The sequence below is a fragment of the Aulonocara sp. 'chitande type north' Nkhata Bay genome, linkage group LG6 (assembly GCF_057382095.1).
Source record: "Aulonocara sp. 'chitande type north' Nkhata Bay isolate Kocher_YH1m ecotype deep benthic linkage group LG6, A_spYH_male_GT1.1, whole genome shotgun sequence".
NCBI lineage: Eukaryota > Metazoa > Chordata > Actinopteri > Cichliformes > Cichlidae > Aulonocara > Aulonocara sp. 'chitande type north' Nkhata Bay.
In genome coordinates, this window is record NC_141349.1 from 41,701,187 (window position 1) to 41,718,234 (window position 17,048).

Sequence of the window (17,048 nt, forward strand, 5' to 3'; positions counted from 1 at the left end):
AAGGGGGGATTTGGGAGTCACCTGATTCAGCCCTAACTATATGCTTTAGCAAAAAAGAAAGTTTTAAGCCTAATCTTATCATTAGAGATAGTGTCTGTCTTCCAAATCCAAACTGGAAGCTGGTTCCACAGAAGAGGGGCCTGAAAACTGAAGGCTCTGCCTCCCATTCTACTTTTAAATACTCTAGGAACAACAAGTAAGCCTGCAGTGCCAGAGCGAAGTGCTCTAATGGGGTGATACAGTAAGATAGGGCTTGATTATTCTTGTATGTGAGGAGCAAGATTTTGAATTCAAGTCTGGATTTAACAGGGAGCCAATAAATGGAAACCAATATAGGAGAAATATGCTCCCCCTTTCTATTCCCCGTTTCTCTCCTCTGTTTCCTGAGGGGGGGCCTCTTCTTGGACTCACGGTGGGGCCAGCTTATAAGAATATTCAGCCTGTGTGACTGTGAACAGAAGAGGAAGTTCACACACGAGGCATAACTGACATGACATTTTCTAACCAAAGCAGTGTTCAGCGTGGCTGCAGTGACACAAAGGAAACAACAGGCCGGGTTGATTCCATTCAGCCTCAGGACCCCCGCAGTTTAGAATCGTCTCTGAGTTTATGTCGGGCTGTTATGTCAGTGCAGCACCGAGACAGATACACAACAGACGGCGTGACAGGTTCAAAATGCACTTCGGCCGAGAAATTATGCGTCTCTGGTGCCACGTGGTTGCGGTGACAGCAGGACAGCAGATGACAGAGCAGCTTTGAAAAGAAAAGGGTGACACTCAAAGGCTTTTACTGTGCCAGTGTGATCAGAGTGATCAGACAAACCATAAAAACGTGTAATAAAGAATAAAGAATCGTAATACTTTCTGCAGATGTTCACTGCGCCTTCCTCTGCGGTTACTTTTCCAGCACAGAAAGTGGAAAATTCTGCAGAACCCGTGTTACCTGATAGACTTTTAAAAAACCAACAACCGGGTGTAATTTTGAACTTCTTCAGGAAATCGAATTACACGAGGAGCGACGGTTCCTCATTTGCATGTCTGCTGTCCTGGCGCGCGAAGACAAAACAACTCAGAGTGGACGCTTCTTTCTTTAAACAGCATGTAAAAGTGAGACACAATCGCCACAGCGACGACAAAGTGTGATAAAGATAAAGCCGTCGCGCGAGGGCAGCTCTGATGCGCCTGTGCACGTGGACGCAGAGGCGTGCGTGGAAGCAACAGGCGGTGAAGCGAGAGACGTCTCTCCTCGTGACATCTGTAACTTGTGATTTTGGTGCGAGCCAGCACAGGACACGCGGCGTGGATACCTTCACGCGCGGGAGCCGTTGTGTAAACGCGGAGCGAGAAAGAGGGCGGTCAGAGGAGTGACGGCACACGGTGCGCCGCGCGCTGCTCTCACTCCCAGCTCGGCTTCTGGTGGGGTGCCCGTCGCACGTGCAGTTTGTTGTTCGTGCACGGCGGGACTACCGGCGTCGGGAGACGCATGCTTGAAAAGACCTGCGCTCACTTGACGCCCGCTTTGGTGATGCCATGCCCCGGAACCACAGCGGAGACGAAGGCGGCACCGGGCTCTGGATGAGGACCTCACCGGGGCACCGTACCGAAGGCTACGGCTTGAAGGATGTGGAGTCCGGCGGAAAGATGATGAACAACGCAGGAGACGGCTTGCTGTCGGCCCCCGGCGCCGCAGGTGCTGCCGGGTCCGACAACGCGAGGGGGAAGCAGGGAGCCCGGCTCAGCCTGCTGGGGAAGCCACTCTTATACAGCACCCAGAGCGGCCGGAGAAACGTGCGCTACCGGCGGCTTCAGAACTACCTGTACAACGTGCTGGAAAGACCGAGAGCCTGGGCGTTCATCTACCACGCGTTTGTGTAAGTTCACGTTATGATATGCGTACGGAGTTGTGTGATGCGAGGATGCACACCTGTTGATGGTCCCTGCGGGAGGGTTTGCAGTTAGAAAGCTTGATTCAGTTTGGGGCACTTTTGATATGTGATGGCTGACATGCGCCAGATTCACAGCTTTTGCACATGAAGCAGCTTCAGTGTGAGACTAACAGGTCACTTTTGCGTTTATGAGTTTCATGTGTGCTGTTAAACCCGGATCTCAGGGTCCCGGCGGTTAGGACATCTTCAGCCGTGCTGTGCGCCTTTCTTCGCTTCTCAACCAGCTGTATTTAATTTCCCGCGTGCGATTGTTTGTTGTTGTGGCGTGATAACTGTTCCTGCGAGGGAGGAAGGAAGTCGAGACACATGCTGACTGCAAAGCACCATTTTTTTCTTTGGTGTGTGTGTTGTGTGTACACTAAGGGGAGGGGTTGCAAAGGGAGGACAGAAGCTGTTTACACACAACGCAAACAGCTCAAGTGTTCACTTTTCTTTCTGAGTCATCATTAAAGCTACTCTTTCAAACTGCATTCTTCATGAGCACATAGGATTTTCCCCTTGGTGTCGTGTGTAGGCTGTGGTCTGCGGTGGCACCTTTCATGTCGCATTCTTTTAAAAGAAATTACACTCGCTGACTGAAAACGGTTTTAAAATTTCCTAGACAGTGAAATCGAAATTTCATGTGTCGTGCGCGGTGATGGAAGGCAGAAATGGAAATCGGATCCTTTTCTCATTGCAGAGTTGGTCCTGTTAATAAATACTGTTCAGTTACAATACAGCAGCATGTTGGTTAAAGAGGACGCATTCTGCTCATTTCCAGCATCATGTTCTTGTTCCGAGGCTCAACTGGAGGTTCACATGATTCCCAGTTCAAAAAACCCAACTTATCTTTTGTTTAACTTTGCTTTTTCAGCTCCTCTCTGTTCAGCATATGCTGATCTATTGATGTGAAACTTTGGCCATATTTAATATGAGCATCCAGCACTGTAACTGTATACATGTGACAAAAAACAAGAAAAGAAAAGAGGGAAATGACATCAGGAAAGACGTTTTAAGTGGCGTATAGAGATGAAGCTCAACTGAAAATTTAAACCAAAAAAACAGATTTCCCATAATATTTATGAAGACAGGTCTGACACATCTATAACTAAATGAGTTACAGATGTGCCTGAATGACATTTTTGGGTTTTATATATTTAAGTGTGTCTCTATCTTTTCATTTGATGTGCTGCCTCCTTTCACAGTGCTGCATGAATTATCTGCCATTGTACTGGAGGAGCAAACAAAGAAGCTGTTGGCCTTGGACTCGTATGATCGACTGCGTGTGATGTTTATAACCACCTAACTAGTTGTAGAAAACATTCGGATATACGTTTTTAAAACCTCTGATTAGTCCAGTTCAGTTTTACTTAGAGCTGGTTCACAAAACCAGTCATCTCAAGGTGCTTTACTCTGTAAGGTAAAGCTCTTAATACCTAATACTAGAGAAAACCACAATGATCAGATAAGGAGATGAGCAGCGCTTGGAGGCTGTGGGGAAGAAGATCTCCATTTTAACAGGATGACGCTTCCAGCAGAACCAGGGTTAGGGAGGAGCAGCCATCTTCTCCATTTGATTGGCTTTTCTTTGTGTAGCTTTTTGGCAGTGCAGAGGTTAGAAGGATATGAGATTTGAACCACTGAGGCTATGGAGATGGACATGTGCACAGTCCAACAAAGACATTGCATCCGTCTTATCCACACGTCAAATACTGACTGGCTGAAGAGTTGGTTTGAACAGAAAAGGTAAAGACGACTGAGCCCACCACCAGGAGGCAGAACTGTGGAAAAAATGTCAGTGGTCAGAAAAAAGTACAATTTAAAGCACAAACTGTGATTTCAACAGACAGTTGTAAATGTTTTTGGCTTAAGAAGAAGACGTTCTTCGTATATTATGATCTGTTATCTCTCAGGCATGGGGCTCAGGTAAATGACCAGGAACAGCATTAAATTAACAAGAATGCTTATATTACAAGCTGTTCCACACATTTTTGACACTGCACCCTGGTGACTGTGTGCAGATACAATATGGGTTATTTGGCCTGCAAAGATCTGCCTTCTGACATGGAGTCGGCTGCACGTAAAAAATTAACATTACCAAAACTTTAAGATTGAGCCCGCAGAAGCATGTTGCTGTAACTGCATGCCTGTCTTTAGTTCACAGTGAACAGAAGCTCAGTTCCCTGGAAAAGCCTCCATATCTCTGCTGGCAACAATGCAAGTTATGCTCTTTTAACACAGGAATTGTCTTGTGGAAATAAAGGTACAGAGGTCTTTGTTTCCACCCAGTAAAGTTGTCTCAGCATCACCTTTTCATTTTGATGCAAATCGAGCTAGCTGCAAGTTGAGCAGTTTTTCAGCTGTCCATTTAGTGCAGCTCGCACACGGTGAAAGAATCACTCTGCAGACCACAGCTACAACTAGGGCCAAATTTAATTAAAAACCAAAATTGGTCAAAATTTGCAAAGGGCTGGATTTGGTGTGAACCTTGATTTTTGACACGGGGTTTGAATTATCATGCTTGTAGCTGGCTAACTAATGGGACAATAAGTTTTTTCAGTTTCTACAAAAGCTGTTTCTGAGCCACTGGCTCGTCTCACTCCGTACAAGTCTTGCTTCTTTTCCGTGGAGCAGCATCTGCTCCCTGCAGTGTTGGGTTAAAATTGGATAGTACAATCATCAACCAAAAGCTACAATAGCAGCTCTGTGTTACCTCAAAGATAAGCACTGTTAAGGCAGTTTGATGTTTACTAAAGTAGAATTCGACATAGAGACATGGATGGATTTACTAACCCCTGCAAGTGATTCCAGCTGATTTTCAACACTATATTTCTAAGCTTTAAATGTTTCTGTGACCTTTACTCCAACAAACCCTCCCATTCAGATTTGTTTGTATATTAACTAAAAGGCCTAAATTCAATGATTTGCTACAACCAAAATAGAGAATCTAGTGTTTGTGACCAGTCAGGGGTGTGGGTTTGTTTTACACCCTTTCATGTAAACTGCATCATGGGCAACATTTCTTTTTTTTCCAGGAACCAGAATTTTGATTTTTTTTTTTTTCTAAAATCCAGATTTGAAACTTTTGAATTACACTTGCTCTATATTTATTTTTAGCATGAACGTGCCATCGCTTCAGCCCCAGTACTTTGAGCCATCCAGCTTTATGCTGACCTTCCGTATTCCCCTTTATTGGAGCCATAGCTTAGACGTACACCAGTCGATATGCTTTAGTTTGCTGTTTTAGTTAAAAGCTTGACTGAAAACTGCTAATTTACATATTTTATGAAAGTGAGTTAGTCACATACGCCCACAGGGATCTTCAGACTCCTCACATCGGCGCTCTAAAACATTAGGAACGCATGGTCGGGTGGCCTGGAAGTTACTGAATGCTTTTCTTTCATTCCTGCGGCATCAAGCTTGAACTGGAGATGTGGGAGGAGGAGTGAACTCTCACTTGGCCCTTTGCTGTCTCTCCTGTACTGTGATGAATGGAGCTGTGATGGTTAGTGGCCTTGAAGTTATACTGGTCTGCTTATAGGACAGTTGTTGAAGCCGAGTGTGTCACCGTCACAGTTGTTATCTTTGAAATAAGATGACATCCATGTCCATATGATGTCAGACCTAAAAGTGGTTCACCATTAAAAGCACTGCAAGCGTATTAATCAATCTTTCTTTAAATCACAACTCAGTAATCGGAGCACTCACTGGCTGGTGTGTAGGGGAGAGTTGGCTCAATGGACAGGAAAACCTGAAATTAACTGAAATTGAAAGAAGCAGCAAGGTGATATTTTGCTTTGGGGTCCATTTCACATTCTCATAATCCAATTATTCGGTGAAACCGGTGGTTTAAATGTGTTTTAGTAACCCAATAAGTACCTAATTTGCAAAGAAAAGCCTTGCATGTTGGGCACCCTCAGAAGAAGGTGGTTAGTTTAAATGCAGGTTTTGCACACGGTGTACCCGATACACAAATGGTAGCACTGTGGGTTAGCTTGGTAATATTGTAAGAGTTTGATAATAAAGAGGTGATTTCTATCATGTAAGCAACAACCAGGTAATGGTCACGAGTATTATCTGAGTATTGTGTACTTGGGGCTGAACAGTTGGAAAACATTTAACGTGCCTTTTTCTGCTCATTTACCCCCATATTCCTTCTTCAACTCTGCTAGAATAGATTTGCATGGTTCACATTTCAAAGTCCTCACCTGCCTTAAAGTGGACCTTGCTGCTGCCTTTAGTTCATCCCCTGTCTGAACTAAGCCATTTAAGCTCCTCCCCTTTGAAAGGAAGGGTCCGTTTTAGCAGGCATTCATCTGATTGGCTGCCGTTCATACACACGAGATTAGAATGAAAGGTGGGTGTGGTTTCTGTGCTCACATGCTTGCCATGATCATTAAGGGATATCCCCCTCTCTGACGTCAGAGTCAAGAATAGAAACAAAACTGTCTGAAACTGAGCATTTTGGGGCAGGAGAAAAAAAGTTATAGTACAATGTTAGGAATGAAAGTCCCAGTATGCTGTTAATAATGTGAAAGCAATGAGGTACTATCGATAATTGTATTATAGGTTAGCGTTAGACTAACATCATCAGAAACATAAAATAAAGTGATAACATAATCTAATCTTGGAATAAGTTCCAAGTATTATCCATTCATGGTTATTCTGAAATATAACCATGGCTGAAAAATTCTTTCTGTTTCTATTAAAATTCATTCCGGTCGTAGATTAAACCAAACGTTTGTGTGGAAACCCTTTGGTTGGGTTTCTGCGAACTAATCACCAGACATGCAGACATGTTCACATGATACTCGACACCAGAATGGTCCCTGAGGCAAGCAGCAAATTTGCATAATCTCAGTTAAGAACAGGGTGTTTTTCCCGCCTGCTGTGCTGCTTTGTGATGTGAAATAAAAAGACAACCAAGACAGACATATATATTGTTAAACTCCAGTACAAGCTTATTTTTAAAGGTGTCTGGTTTTTAATTTTCTTATGCAAGAAGCATAATTATTGTAATCATGAATGAAAGGCTCTCGGTAAGAAGGACTCAGTGCAGTTCGAAGGGTCACGTGATATCTGAATATGAAAAACTTTTTATTGTTAAAAATGTTATGTAACATTATGCAGGACTTTAAGGACGTTATCTTGTCTGCTGCTTCGCTAAATATTTTTGTAGCTTTGCATTGCTGACATCACAGCTGAGATGTGCTTGCTCTCCACGAACCACCTGCAAAACACTCCTATAGCTTTTATCACTGGGGAGCAGGAGAGCTATGATCACGGAGGTTGGCAGAATGCTGCGATATGGAGGGAAAAGCTGAATTTATGTTGTGTTACAGAGTAAAAACAAACACAAAAAGATAATAGATAATGTCTGTTTTTAAAGCTTCTCTGTGAGACTGTAACGTGGACATGTGCTTCAGTAATAGACTGTATGTAAAAGACGGACCCTACTGCATTTTGAAGCCTTGTTGGAATGTTTTTGTTGCCAGAGGGGTCATATTTGGATGTGACAGTGATGTGCTATGTAGCCAGCTAACTCTGGAAAGCCTTGTTGAAACCTGCAAAAACTGTAAGAGTGAGAAACACACTAATTAGCAAGTATCTGACTGTAACTACTTAATTAGTTGGTGTAACTAAGTAACATCCATTTTCTTGACAGTTAACCCTCTGTACTCCATAATGGCTTCAGATGGATTCTACTATTATTGGAAAAAAAACCATTTCTGTACACTGGATATTTTAAAGTATTCTATTAACACCAACACTTCAGGAATTTAAAAAAAAAACTTATAAGTTTCAGTTAAATATTTTTTACAATATCTTACATTTTTACTCCTGAGTCACCTCAACGCTCTGGCCGTTCGTCTGTAGTAAGTCTAGGATGTCAGTCTGTTTACCTCAGCTGTCAAAATGCCGGGTGTGAGGCATTCGTGCGTATTTACTCTGGAGGGTGTAAAACTAGTGAAAGGAGTCTGATACGAGTCAATAATTCAGCGAAGCACATCGGACATTCAGGCCTAACATTAGCTGGCATAGCGTTAGCTCGCGACTAGCTGTTGCTGTTGCTATAGCCAGCTTGTCTTGAGCTGTACTCAGATAGGACGGCTGCATGTTGTAATTTTAGAGCCTGAACTTGATTTCAGGAGATGAGGCTTCAGGTGAGGAGGAAGAGATCTGCGTTTGTCTCCTGACCTCTCACTCACTCTTCCTGTTGCCTGCTAATAGTCTCCTAATAGGAAGCATGCATGTCTGATTGTTGCATCAGACATACTCGCTCCCTCTCTCTTTACATTATAATAGGAAACACCTTGAGATGACTGTTGTGAATTTTTGCTATTTGAATAAAATTTTAATGAGTTAATTTGAGCATTTACAGTTCTGACTCTCACTGGTCTTCACTGTTTTAGCATCTGTTCTGTTTGTTTCGTTAGCATCAAATTTTTGCAAAAACACTATGAAGGTTAGGTCAAAGTTCTCATCTCAAAAATGGCTCCCTTATGTCGCAGGTATAGTTCGTTAGTTCGTGTTCGTTAGCATCACTTCCTTATTACCAACTGATTAAAATCAAAAGGGGGCGGACTTACAATAACACTGTAAGCGATGGAGAGAAGAAACTGATCCTGACTGTCATGAGCTCTGATCCATTCAGCCAAATAAGCTAATTCTGCACAGTTTAAATAGGGTATTGCTATAGCTTTAAATGATGGCTGTAATCTATATGTAAACCATTTCATGCCCAGATTTTCATACAAAATATGTACTGAATAGATGGGTTTGAGTCTTTTTTAAAGGCTTATGTAAGCAGAGCGTGCCTTTAGAGAGCCTCGTATTCACGATTGGTTTCACATAACACATTGTTTCGGTGTAAAAATAGGTTCTCTTTATTTTATTTCTGAACTCTGCAGAACATCCTCTTTTAAAAATCGTAATGTTTATTGACTGCATCTTAGTTAAATAGAGTTGGTCTGTGTCTGGGCAGCAACGTGGTTGATACGTGATTGATTACTCTATGAAAACAGCATCAAGCTCAGCTTCGTCACGTATTCTAGAATGAAATTGTTAGATAAACTTAACGAGTCAATATTTTAAATTGTTGTGTGATTGGACTTTTTGTGGAAGTTGCTAAAAATATGTAAAATAGTTTTAATTGTTAGGTTGCATTGTAGGTGATTATTATAACTGTAAGCTGAACATTATATAGCTATTACAGCTAATCTTTTTATGATAGCTTAAAACTATTGCTATTATAAAATCACAGTGTATCTTTTTTCGCTAACCTTTTTCCTTTTAAATGGGAGTTTCCTTCCCACTGTCGCCAGGTACTCGCTGTTGCGGGTGTTGTTTAATCCTTGCAGTTTCCTCTTTGTTATTGTCTTTACCTTACAAATAAAAAGAACTCTTCTAGTTGGTCAAATTGGTTAATTAACTTTATTATGTTAGTTAAAATAGGTTGATAAAAATATAACAAATGGTTAAACTGTTTGCAAGCAGTGCAAAGTAGCTAAATGTGATGGTTAAATAAAAATGAATGACATCACTGTTTAATAGAGTAGCAGGTAGAATAAATGAATGACTGACATGTAGATCTGGATCATAGTTGTCCAGATCTGGTATAAAACCAGTTTAAACGAGTACAGTAGAGCATCGGAGGCATGGATGATGAAGCTGACTGTGGAGGTACATTAGATGAAAAGGTCGGGAACCACAGCTGGATGTCTGCTGGATACATTTTTGCGACAGCTGCAGCACTGAGCCCGCCTTTGTGCTGTACCGAGCCGGTCGCGGGGCCTCGCTGGCCCTCTCTCCTGTCCGTGCACATGCGTACACAGTGCCGCCATTCATCTCACCTCTGCATTAACGAGCTCTTATCCTTCCAAGTATGTTCAGCGGCAGGAAAACACGCAGGGGAAATGGCGTTTCTCCGCCTCAGGTTTCTGAACTGGCACCTCGAACAGCCGCGGTGCACAGAGTGGCGATATGGACTCACTGCTCTCACTTGTTAAATATCTATCAGTTGGTTTGTTGTTAGAAATACTTGGATTTATAGACTGCAGTAAAGGATGCTGGCTCATCCTGAAAGCTGTGTTTGATAAGCTTAGGTTATTGGGCCTGTGAAGCCAACAGACAATAAAATGTTTAGTAGACATCTAAATGACTAATCAGAGGCTGCTCTAAATCCCACTGCAGTTGTGTATTATATTTTGAGTTGTCATTTGTTACCCACCCTTTTAAATTCTCACTTAGAAATATCTCTGTTCCCTCTAAGCCTCCTTTTTGTTATCATTTCGAGAGGTTTGCACTCTGCTGTGTATGTTATACATTTGCTTAACCTTCACAGCATATTGGGGTATTTTGCACACTTTAAGGCAATCTGTCACCTTTTCAGTAACTCAATGGAAAGAAACTTCCAGCATAAAGCACTAGTAAGCACAGCTGACCTGTATGTGAAGAGGAGCCGGCCGGCATGATCTGTGTGGTGACAAACCAGAGGTGTGATTCTTTACTCAGATGGTGGCTGCCTCACACTGACACTGTGAAAGTGAGAAGCAGACGCCGTGTCAAGAAGGTTTATGATGTGAATTTATCTTCAGATGCTTTGACGAGAAAGAGGCGAGTTCATGAGTGGAAAAGGGGCTAAACAGTTTCTGTGATGGTTTGTTTGACGCAGTAGCTTTTGCATGATGTTTTAGGCATGCTTCATCTAAACGTGTGCGACATCAAGGCTGTTTCTCGAGCACCGTTTGATACGGATCAACCACAGCCCAACTATCACAACCTGCACATCTTTGAGCTGGTTCGTGTTTGTCAGTCGTCATAAATATTTTGTTTCACTTTTAAAAAGGGCCCCTGATTACTTTAAAAGGAAGACGCAGTGACTATTTACAGCACGGCATATAAAGTAAGCTACACCTCCTGTGTTCATGCTGTCGAAGAAACTGATTGAAGACTCCAACAGTGTGTCAAATGTGATTTTTAAACTTATATTTCCGATGAATAAAGAGCTCTGAGGCCAGGAATAGATTAGTTGACCACGAGATTAAAACCACCTGTCTAATAGCACGTAGGTTGCCTTTATACAGGCAGAATAGGTCCAAGCAGTCAGGTCACAAGTCCTCATCAGTTTAATACAGTCCTACTGGATTGTATTGATTGTATTGATGATGGTTTAAATATTAAGAATAATTCTTTGCGAGTTGCCGCTATGTAACATTCACGAGGTTTAGTTTCTTTGCGTTAACCAGTGAAGCTTTGATCAAATTGTGTTTGAATTTGAGAAGCATGTTGGGATCTTTTTTTTTCTTGAGCTGTTCCCAAACATTTTTGCCACAGTGGCGGGGTGTCTTATCCTCAGAAGACATAATGCGCACGTTTTTCAGGGCGTGCTGTTGCTGCAGGCGCTTGTCATTGGTCAATAACAGTGCAAAAGTTGATTGTGTGTGTCAAAGTAACACCACACGAGTGCCAGAACCTGAGCTTTTCATCCAAACGTTGGATCATAATGAGATGATTAATTGCTTGGCGCTCCTCATCGCTGTGACATATTCACTGTTTTATTTTCCTAGATAATGGATTAGCAGTAGTTTTTAACTTTTAGGGTGTACGCTTATTTCTTCAACTGTAGAGTTTTCTTATGAAGGCTAAACAGAATTGTTGCATTTTATATATATATGTTGTAATTTCCTACTCTCATGTCCTTTCACCAGATTCACCGAGACTGCCCTCATGTCCTCTCAGTCCTGTGTGAGTTATCATAAAGAGCTTGATTTTGAGTCTGACAGAACTTTATTATTCTCCGTTATTAATGACGTTGTATTTTATTGTTCTAATCTATATAAAGAAGTCCTCTCAATAGTTTCGTTTTTTTTACCCAGTTGTATCATAAATGGTACTTTAGTATTTTTGCATTATGTCTTAGTTGGAAATCCTGGTATCATGTTCTTGCTGCTCCAGCACAAAAACCTCCAGCCTGCCGATGTTGACTTTTTCACCATTTAAAACTGGATTCACTTTGTGTACATGGACTCAGCACAAACGACATGACACATTAGATATCATGACTGTTTCATGAGCTGGCCTCAGACTGTGTTGTTGTATAGTACCTATATGTAAATCACTGTGCCCGTTTGATGCCAATCACAGGATGGTCGCGGCTGATGGAAATTGCCTGCTGCAGGTTTCATGTTTCTAACCTCAGTTTACTCAGAGGGAGTTCCCCTCTCTCTATTGTCGGGGGCTGCCTTTCTAAACACAAAGACAGGCCTTGTCACAGGATACGCCTGCACACATGCGTTGTGGGTATTGTACCTTGGTGAAGAGAGACATCATTTAGGTAAACGGCACCTGTTTGCTTCCTTTGAACGCCGCCTCGCTCCAACGCCTCCCAGAGCCTACGGTCGAGATGTCGGGAGTTTCATTCCGGTGACATCTTGAAAGTCTCGCAAACCAAACAACTAGTAGACACCATTACCGTCTGGCTTCCCCTCTCTGAAAAATGTCAGATTGTACTTTCACGTTTGACAGAAACCCCAGCCCACTGCCGCGAAGTGAGCCTGCCATCGTGGGTTAGGGGGTTTTCCACCTGATTGCCCCTTGTGTCTCACTCCCTGATAAGAAAGTGTTTTTGTGGTTGTTTGTCCCAACCAGTCATTTCACAGGTTCCAATCTGTGTGAATGAGTCACTTTTAGTGTAGCGAAGCTCTTTTTTTTCATACAGCTCTCTGTGTTAGCTCCCCTTTTCTTACTGCATTACTTCCAGTGTTTTCCAGCTGTTTCCTCCTGCTCTTATGTGACCTCACCCCCATTGTCAGCGTGACAATGGGAGGGACGTCAAACTTCACTCTCTTCCAAGAAGAACTCACAGTTCTATCAGAATGACTGGTGAGTGGGGTACCAGCGCTGGATAGACATCACTTCAGTCTTCATCTCTCTCCCCTGACAGTGCTATTTGTTTGCCTTTCTGTCATCAGAGGGCTTTTGTTGGCCCGTGAGAGACTGGTCTTTAACACAAACAAAGAGAGGAGCGAGTATCATGATCTTTTATGGCCCCGCCCTCCCTTTTAGCCTATTTTTATTGCAGTTTTAGTCCTCCCTGATCTCTAACTGTTAATCAGAAATGTGCTAGCAGATGCTTGCCTGGAGGGGTACGGAGGTGGCACGCCAGTTGACTAATTTCTGTGTGTAGCAGTTCATCTGATGTGGAGTGTGACACAAGCGGACTCAGGCCTAATAACTGGGTTTATCTGCGGACAGCCGATGTGCTTCAGAATAGGCCTCATACGAAACGCACGCACAAACACGCGTCCGGCCTCCTAATATGTTTTTAGATAATCAAAAACACCAGCCAGCTGTCAAAGTGTCAGAGAAATCCCAGAGTGAAAGGGGCAATTTTGGGCACTTATGTGTTGCCATAGAAACTGATGCTGTCTTCTTGAGCTTGTTCAAGAGTGATTTTATAAAGAAATGGATGGATGAAAGATGAAAGGATGTGCTGGGTGGGTTCCAACGGGCGAAAACAAAGAGCACATTCTCTTACCTGTGTTCGTACGATGGCTGTGGCGGCCCACGCTGCGCCGCCGTCGCCCACCGTGTTATATTGAGTCGTGTATCAGCTAGTTTTAGTGTTTGTTATGTACCTGTAGGAACCTTTAACACAGCCAATTCTCTAGCCAGCGCTAGATATTTGAATTCGTCAGCTGTTCTGGTCACTGCTACAGTTGAGCTGATGGAGGATGGCCTCAGGTATCGGTGATGGTCAGATGCATTGACTGCGATGCATTGTAAAAAGATCCAGGCACGTGTTATGAGTGGATTCTGTTTTTTGCCTCTTCAGCTTATACGATAAACTCATGGTCACCAATTACAGCAGGCTAAATCATTCATCGCTGTATGTGAACGAGGCTCTCCCGCTGGTGTGATTCTGCATTCGTTCTCTTCATGCTGGAAATAGGAAATAAGCTCCCTGATGTGTGTGTACCATAAGCATGTCTTTGTGTTTGGCTGCACAGTATGCATTATAGGGGCACAAGTGCACTTTCACCCCTTCCCTCTGTCCCACGTCCTAGTGTAACCGGTTTCTGCTTCATCCCGCTGTAACAGTTCGGCCCAAACAGACTCCTCGACTCTGCGTTGTGTTGTGTTTTTAAAAAGACAAGGAGTCTCTGATCGATCGTTGCCACTTTATTTCCTGAATGGAAACAACGGTGCTGTATCAGTGCAAATGGCTCGCCACACACCACTCCGCACAGCACACTCTCGTATGGCTACGGCAGACTGGCAGCGATTACTGCAGCAATATTAAAATTTTTAATATACAATAAAATAACAGCAACAACAAGTGATGTACCTGAATGGAAACAACTGTGTTGTATCAGTGCAAATGGCTCGCCACACACCACTCCGCACAGCACACTACGGCAGAACATCTCATTAGCATTCCGCTTTAGCATATAGTTTCACACATTAATAAACAAATGAAAAGTACATAAAACTGGTATTGGACATGTGTCCACTAAGCACTTATTACACTCAGTGCTCGTCAGCTAATCAAACATGTTTTATGTGTCTGTACTACTTAGCTATATTGTGTGCGGAACAATACAACTCACCTCTCGTATGGCTACGGCAGACTGGCAGCGATTACTGCAGCCAGCCACACCTAACCAGCCACACCGAGAGGGGGGGCGCTGTTTCCCCATTACACTGATATTTGTGGCAAGTGGAATAATACCACATAAACACTGTTACATTCCCCCCTGCTGAATTCCACTTGCACATTCAAATAAACAAACACCACAAACAAAAAAAAACACCCTTAAAAAAAAAAATCAGGTACACCAGTCACCATAACACAAACAGAGGACAAAAACCCAATAATCCTCAAAAAAAAGAACAAGATAAAAAAATCCAATAGCTAATCTATAGCTATCAACATGTGATAAATCTGTTCAGTAATACCAGGTCGTACAGTCACAAAGAAAATTCAGTCAGAGGACTATCCCCAAAGGAAGTAGAAGAAGAAGTTGGCCAGACCCCTTCCAAAAAAGAACAAAATATGCCAGTTACATATTTCATCACATCATAACTGTACGCCACTCCGACACAGAAAAATCAACGACAAATAATCAGTTTCAATTCTAAAGATCAAAGTCCCACTTCAACAACAATAGAATCAACTCACAGTTATCAACAATATTTACACTTTAACAGGTCTCTGATGCATCATTTCAATCAACCTGGAAACAGGCTTAAGTAACCGTCCCACTCTCGATCTAGCACGGGTCCCCACCATCCTGCTAACATCAATCGGGTCTGCGTTGGGTGGAACAACTGTGGTTGAGACATGACCCTCAATCGTAGCTTCATTGTCCTGGTCACTGTCAGTAATGGCTGCCAACTCCGAAACAGAGGAGGCTGCAACTGGGGCCACAGACATAAGCAGGTCAGAATGTTGACCACCAGAGGTGGCATCTACCTGCTCCTCAGTGTCAACAGGGGGAACACTGGTACAGGCAAGCTCTCGATCCACCATGCTGCCTTCTGGTTGAGTAACCTCTGTCATCAGCGAGTCGCTGGACACTGCAGACGGTAAGTCAGACACCCAAGCTCTCGTCCTGTATTCAGCCGTGCCCACTGATGAGTTGCAGACAGCTTCTCCGTCGCATCCAACCATCAGCGAGCCAGACTCAGAAAGCTCATCTCCATCATCCTGAACTGAAACACCACTGAGAGGGAGGAAGTTCACTGGCATTATCAGGTTGCGATGCACAACTTTCACTTGCCCTGTGGAATCATCCATCAGCTTAAAGGTGTGACTCTCATCATTTTTGTCAAAAACTGTATAGACAACACTCTCCCAGCGATCAGCAAGTTTTCTTTTGCCACGTCCCTTTTTGTTGGCCAAAAGGACGCGATCACCAATCGCTACTGGGGCTCCCCGCACTTTCCGGTTGTAGAGGTCCGTGTGACGCTTCAAATTTTTGCGTGCCACCTCCTGCGCCAAATCCATGGCTTCTTTGAGGTCCCTCCTCAATGTCTGGACATATCGATCATAGTTCATGATGTCTTGGTGCTCAATAACAGAGCCAAAGATCACATCGATCGGCAGTCTTGGCACTCTGCCAAACATCAGCAGAAATGGCGGATAGCCAGTTGTCTCATGGACTGTGCAGTTATAGGCGAATGTGAGAGCTTTCAGTGCCTCAGGCCACCTTTGCTTGGCTCTTGGGGGTAATGCACGAATCATGTTGCCCAAGGTACGGTTCATCCTCTCGCAGGAGCCGTTTCCCATCGGATGGTATGGGGTCGTGTGGGACTTCTGGACACCTGCCACATTCAATAGCTCGGCAATGAGCACACTCTCAAAATTAGCTCCTTGATCAGAGTGAAGGCGTTTCGGAAAGCCGTAGATGCAGAAGTAGTTATGCCAGAGTTGGTGTGCCACCGCCTTAGCAGACTGATTGGGGCATAGAAAGGCCTGAGCCATCTTAGTAAAGTGGTCTGTGACCACAAGCACATCCACGGATTTGTTCGCTGAATCCTCCGCAGACCAAAAATCTATGCAGACCAGTTCAAGGGGCTCTGATGTTCTGATATTCTCCAAAGGTGCTCTCGCCTCTGGCTCAGGCGACTTGCTAACAACACACCTTCTGCAGCACAGTACATACTCTGACACATGCTTGGCCATACCAGGCCAGTAGAATCTATGCCTGGCCAGATAAAGTGTTCTTTGTTGTCCCTGGTGACCGGCTTCATCGTGGACGCCTTTCAGTACAGCGAGCCGCAAGGTTGGCGGAACAACATACAGATAAGTCTTTGTCTTTGAGACGGGATTCTTGGAGACTCGATACAGCACACCATCCCTCACAGTTAACTTGTCCCAAGCCCTTAGAAATCTCTTCGTATCAACCGGTTCACTTGCCCGCTCCCTCTTCGAGGGTCTCCGTCCCCTTTCCACATAGGAGATCACTCTGCATAGCACATCATCACGCCGCTGGTGTCCCACTAGGTCATCATGCGAGAAGGGTTCAGAGTCAGACTGGTTTGGCGTAAGCACAGTCTGAGAGCATTGGGGCAGAAGGAGAGCATGTGGCCACACCCTGGACTCATGTTCACTATGGGC

At 43.6% G+C, this 17,048-nt stretch overlaps 1 protein-coding gene across 3 annotated transcripts in view; it reads left to right on the plus strand.

The window, feature by feature from the left end:
- The first annotated feature begins 1,025 nt into the window (after positions 1-1,025).
- The window catches only part of kcnq5b (potassium voltage-gated channel, KQT-like subfamily, member 5b), a 142,980-nt gene continuing 126,957 nt past the window's right edge, over positions 1,026-17,048 (plus strand). For all 3 annotated transcript variants that reach the window (XM_086297054.1, XM_086297055.1, XM_086297057.1), the window contains exon 1: positions 1,026-1,870. In XM_086297054.1, coding sequence (XP_086153180.1) covers positions 1,530-1,870 — 341 coding nt within the window. In that variant the 5' untranslated portion in view covers positions 1,026-1,529. The remainder of the gene's footprint in view (positions 1,871-17,048) is intronic.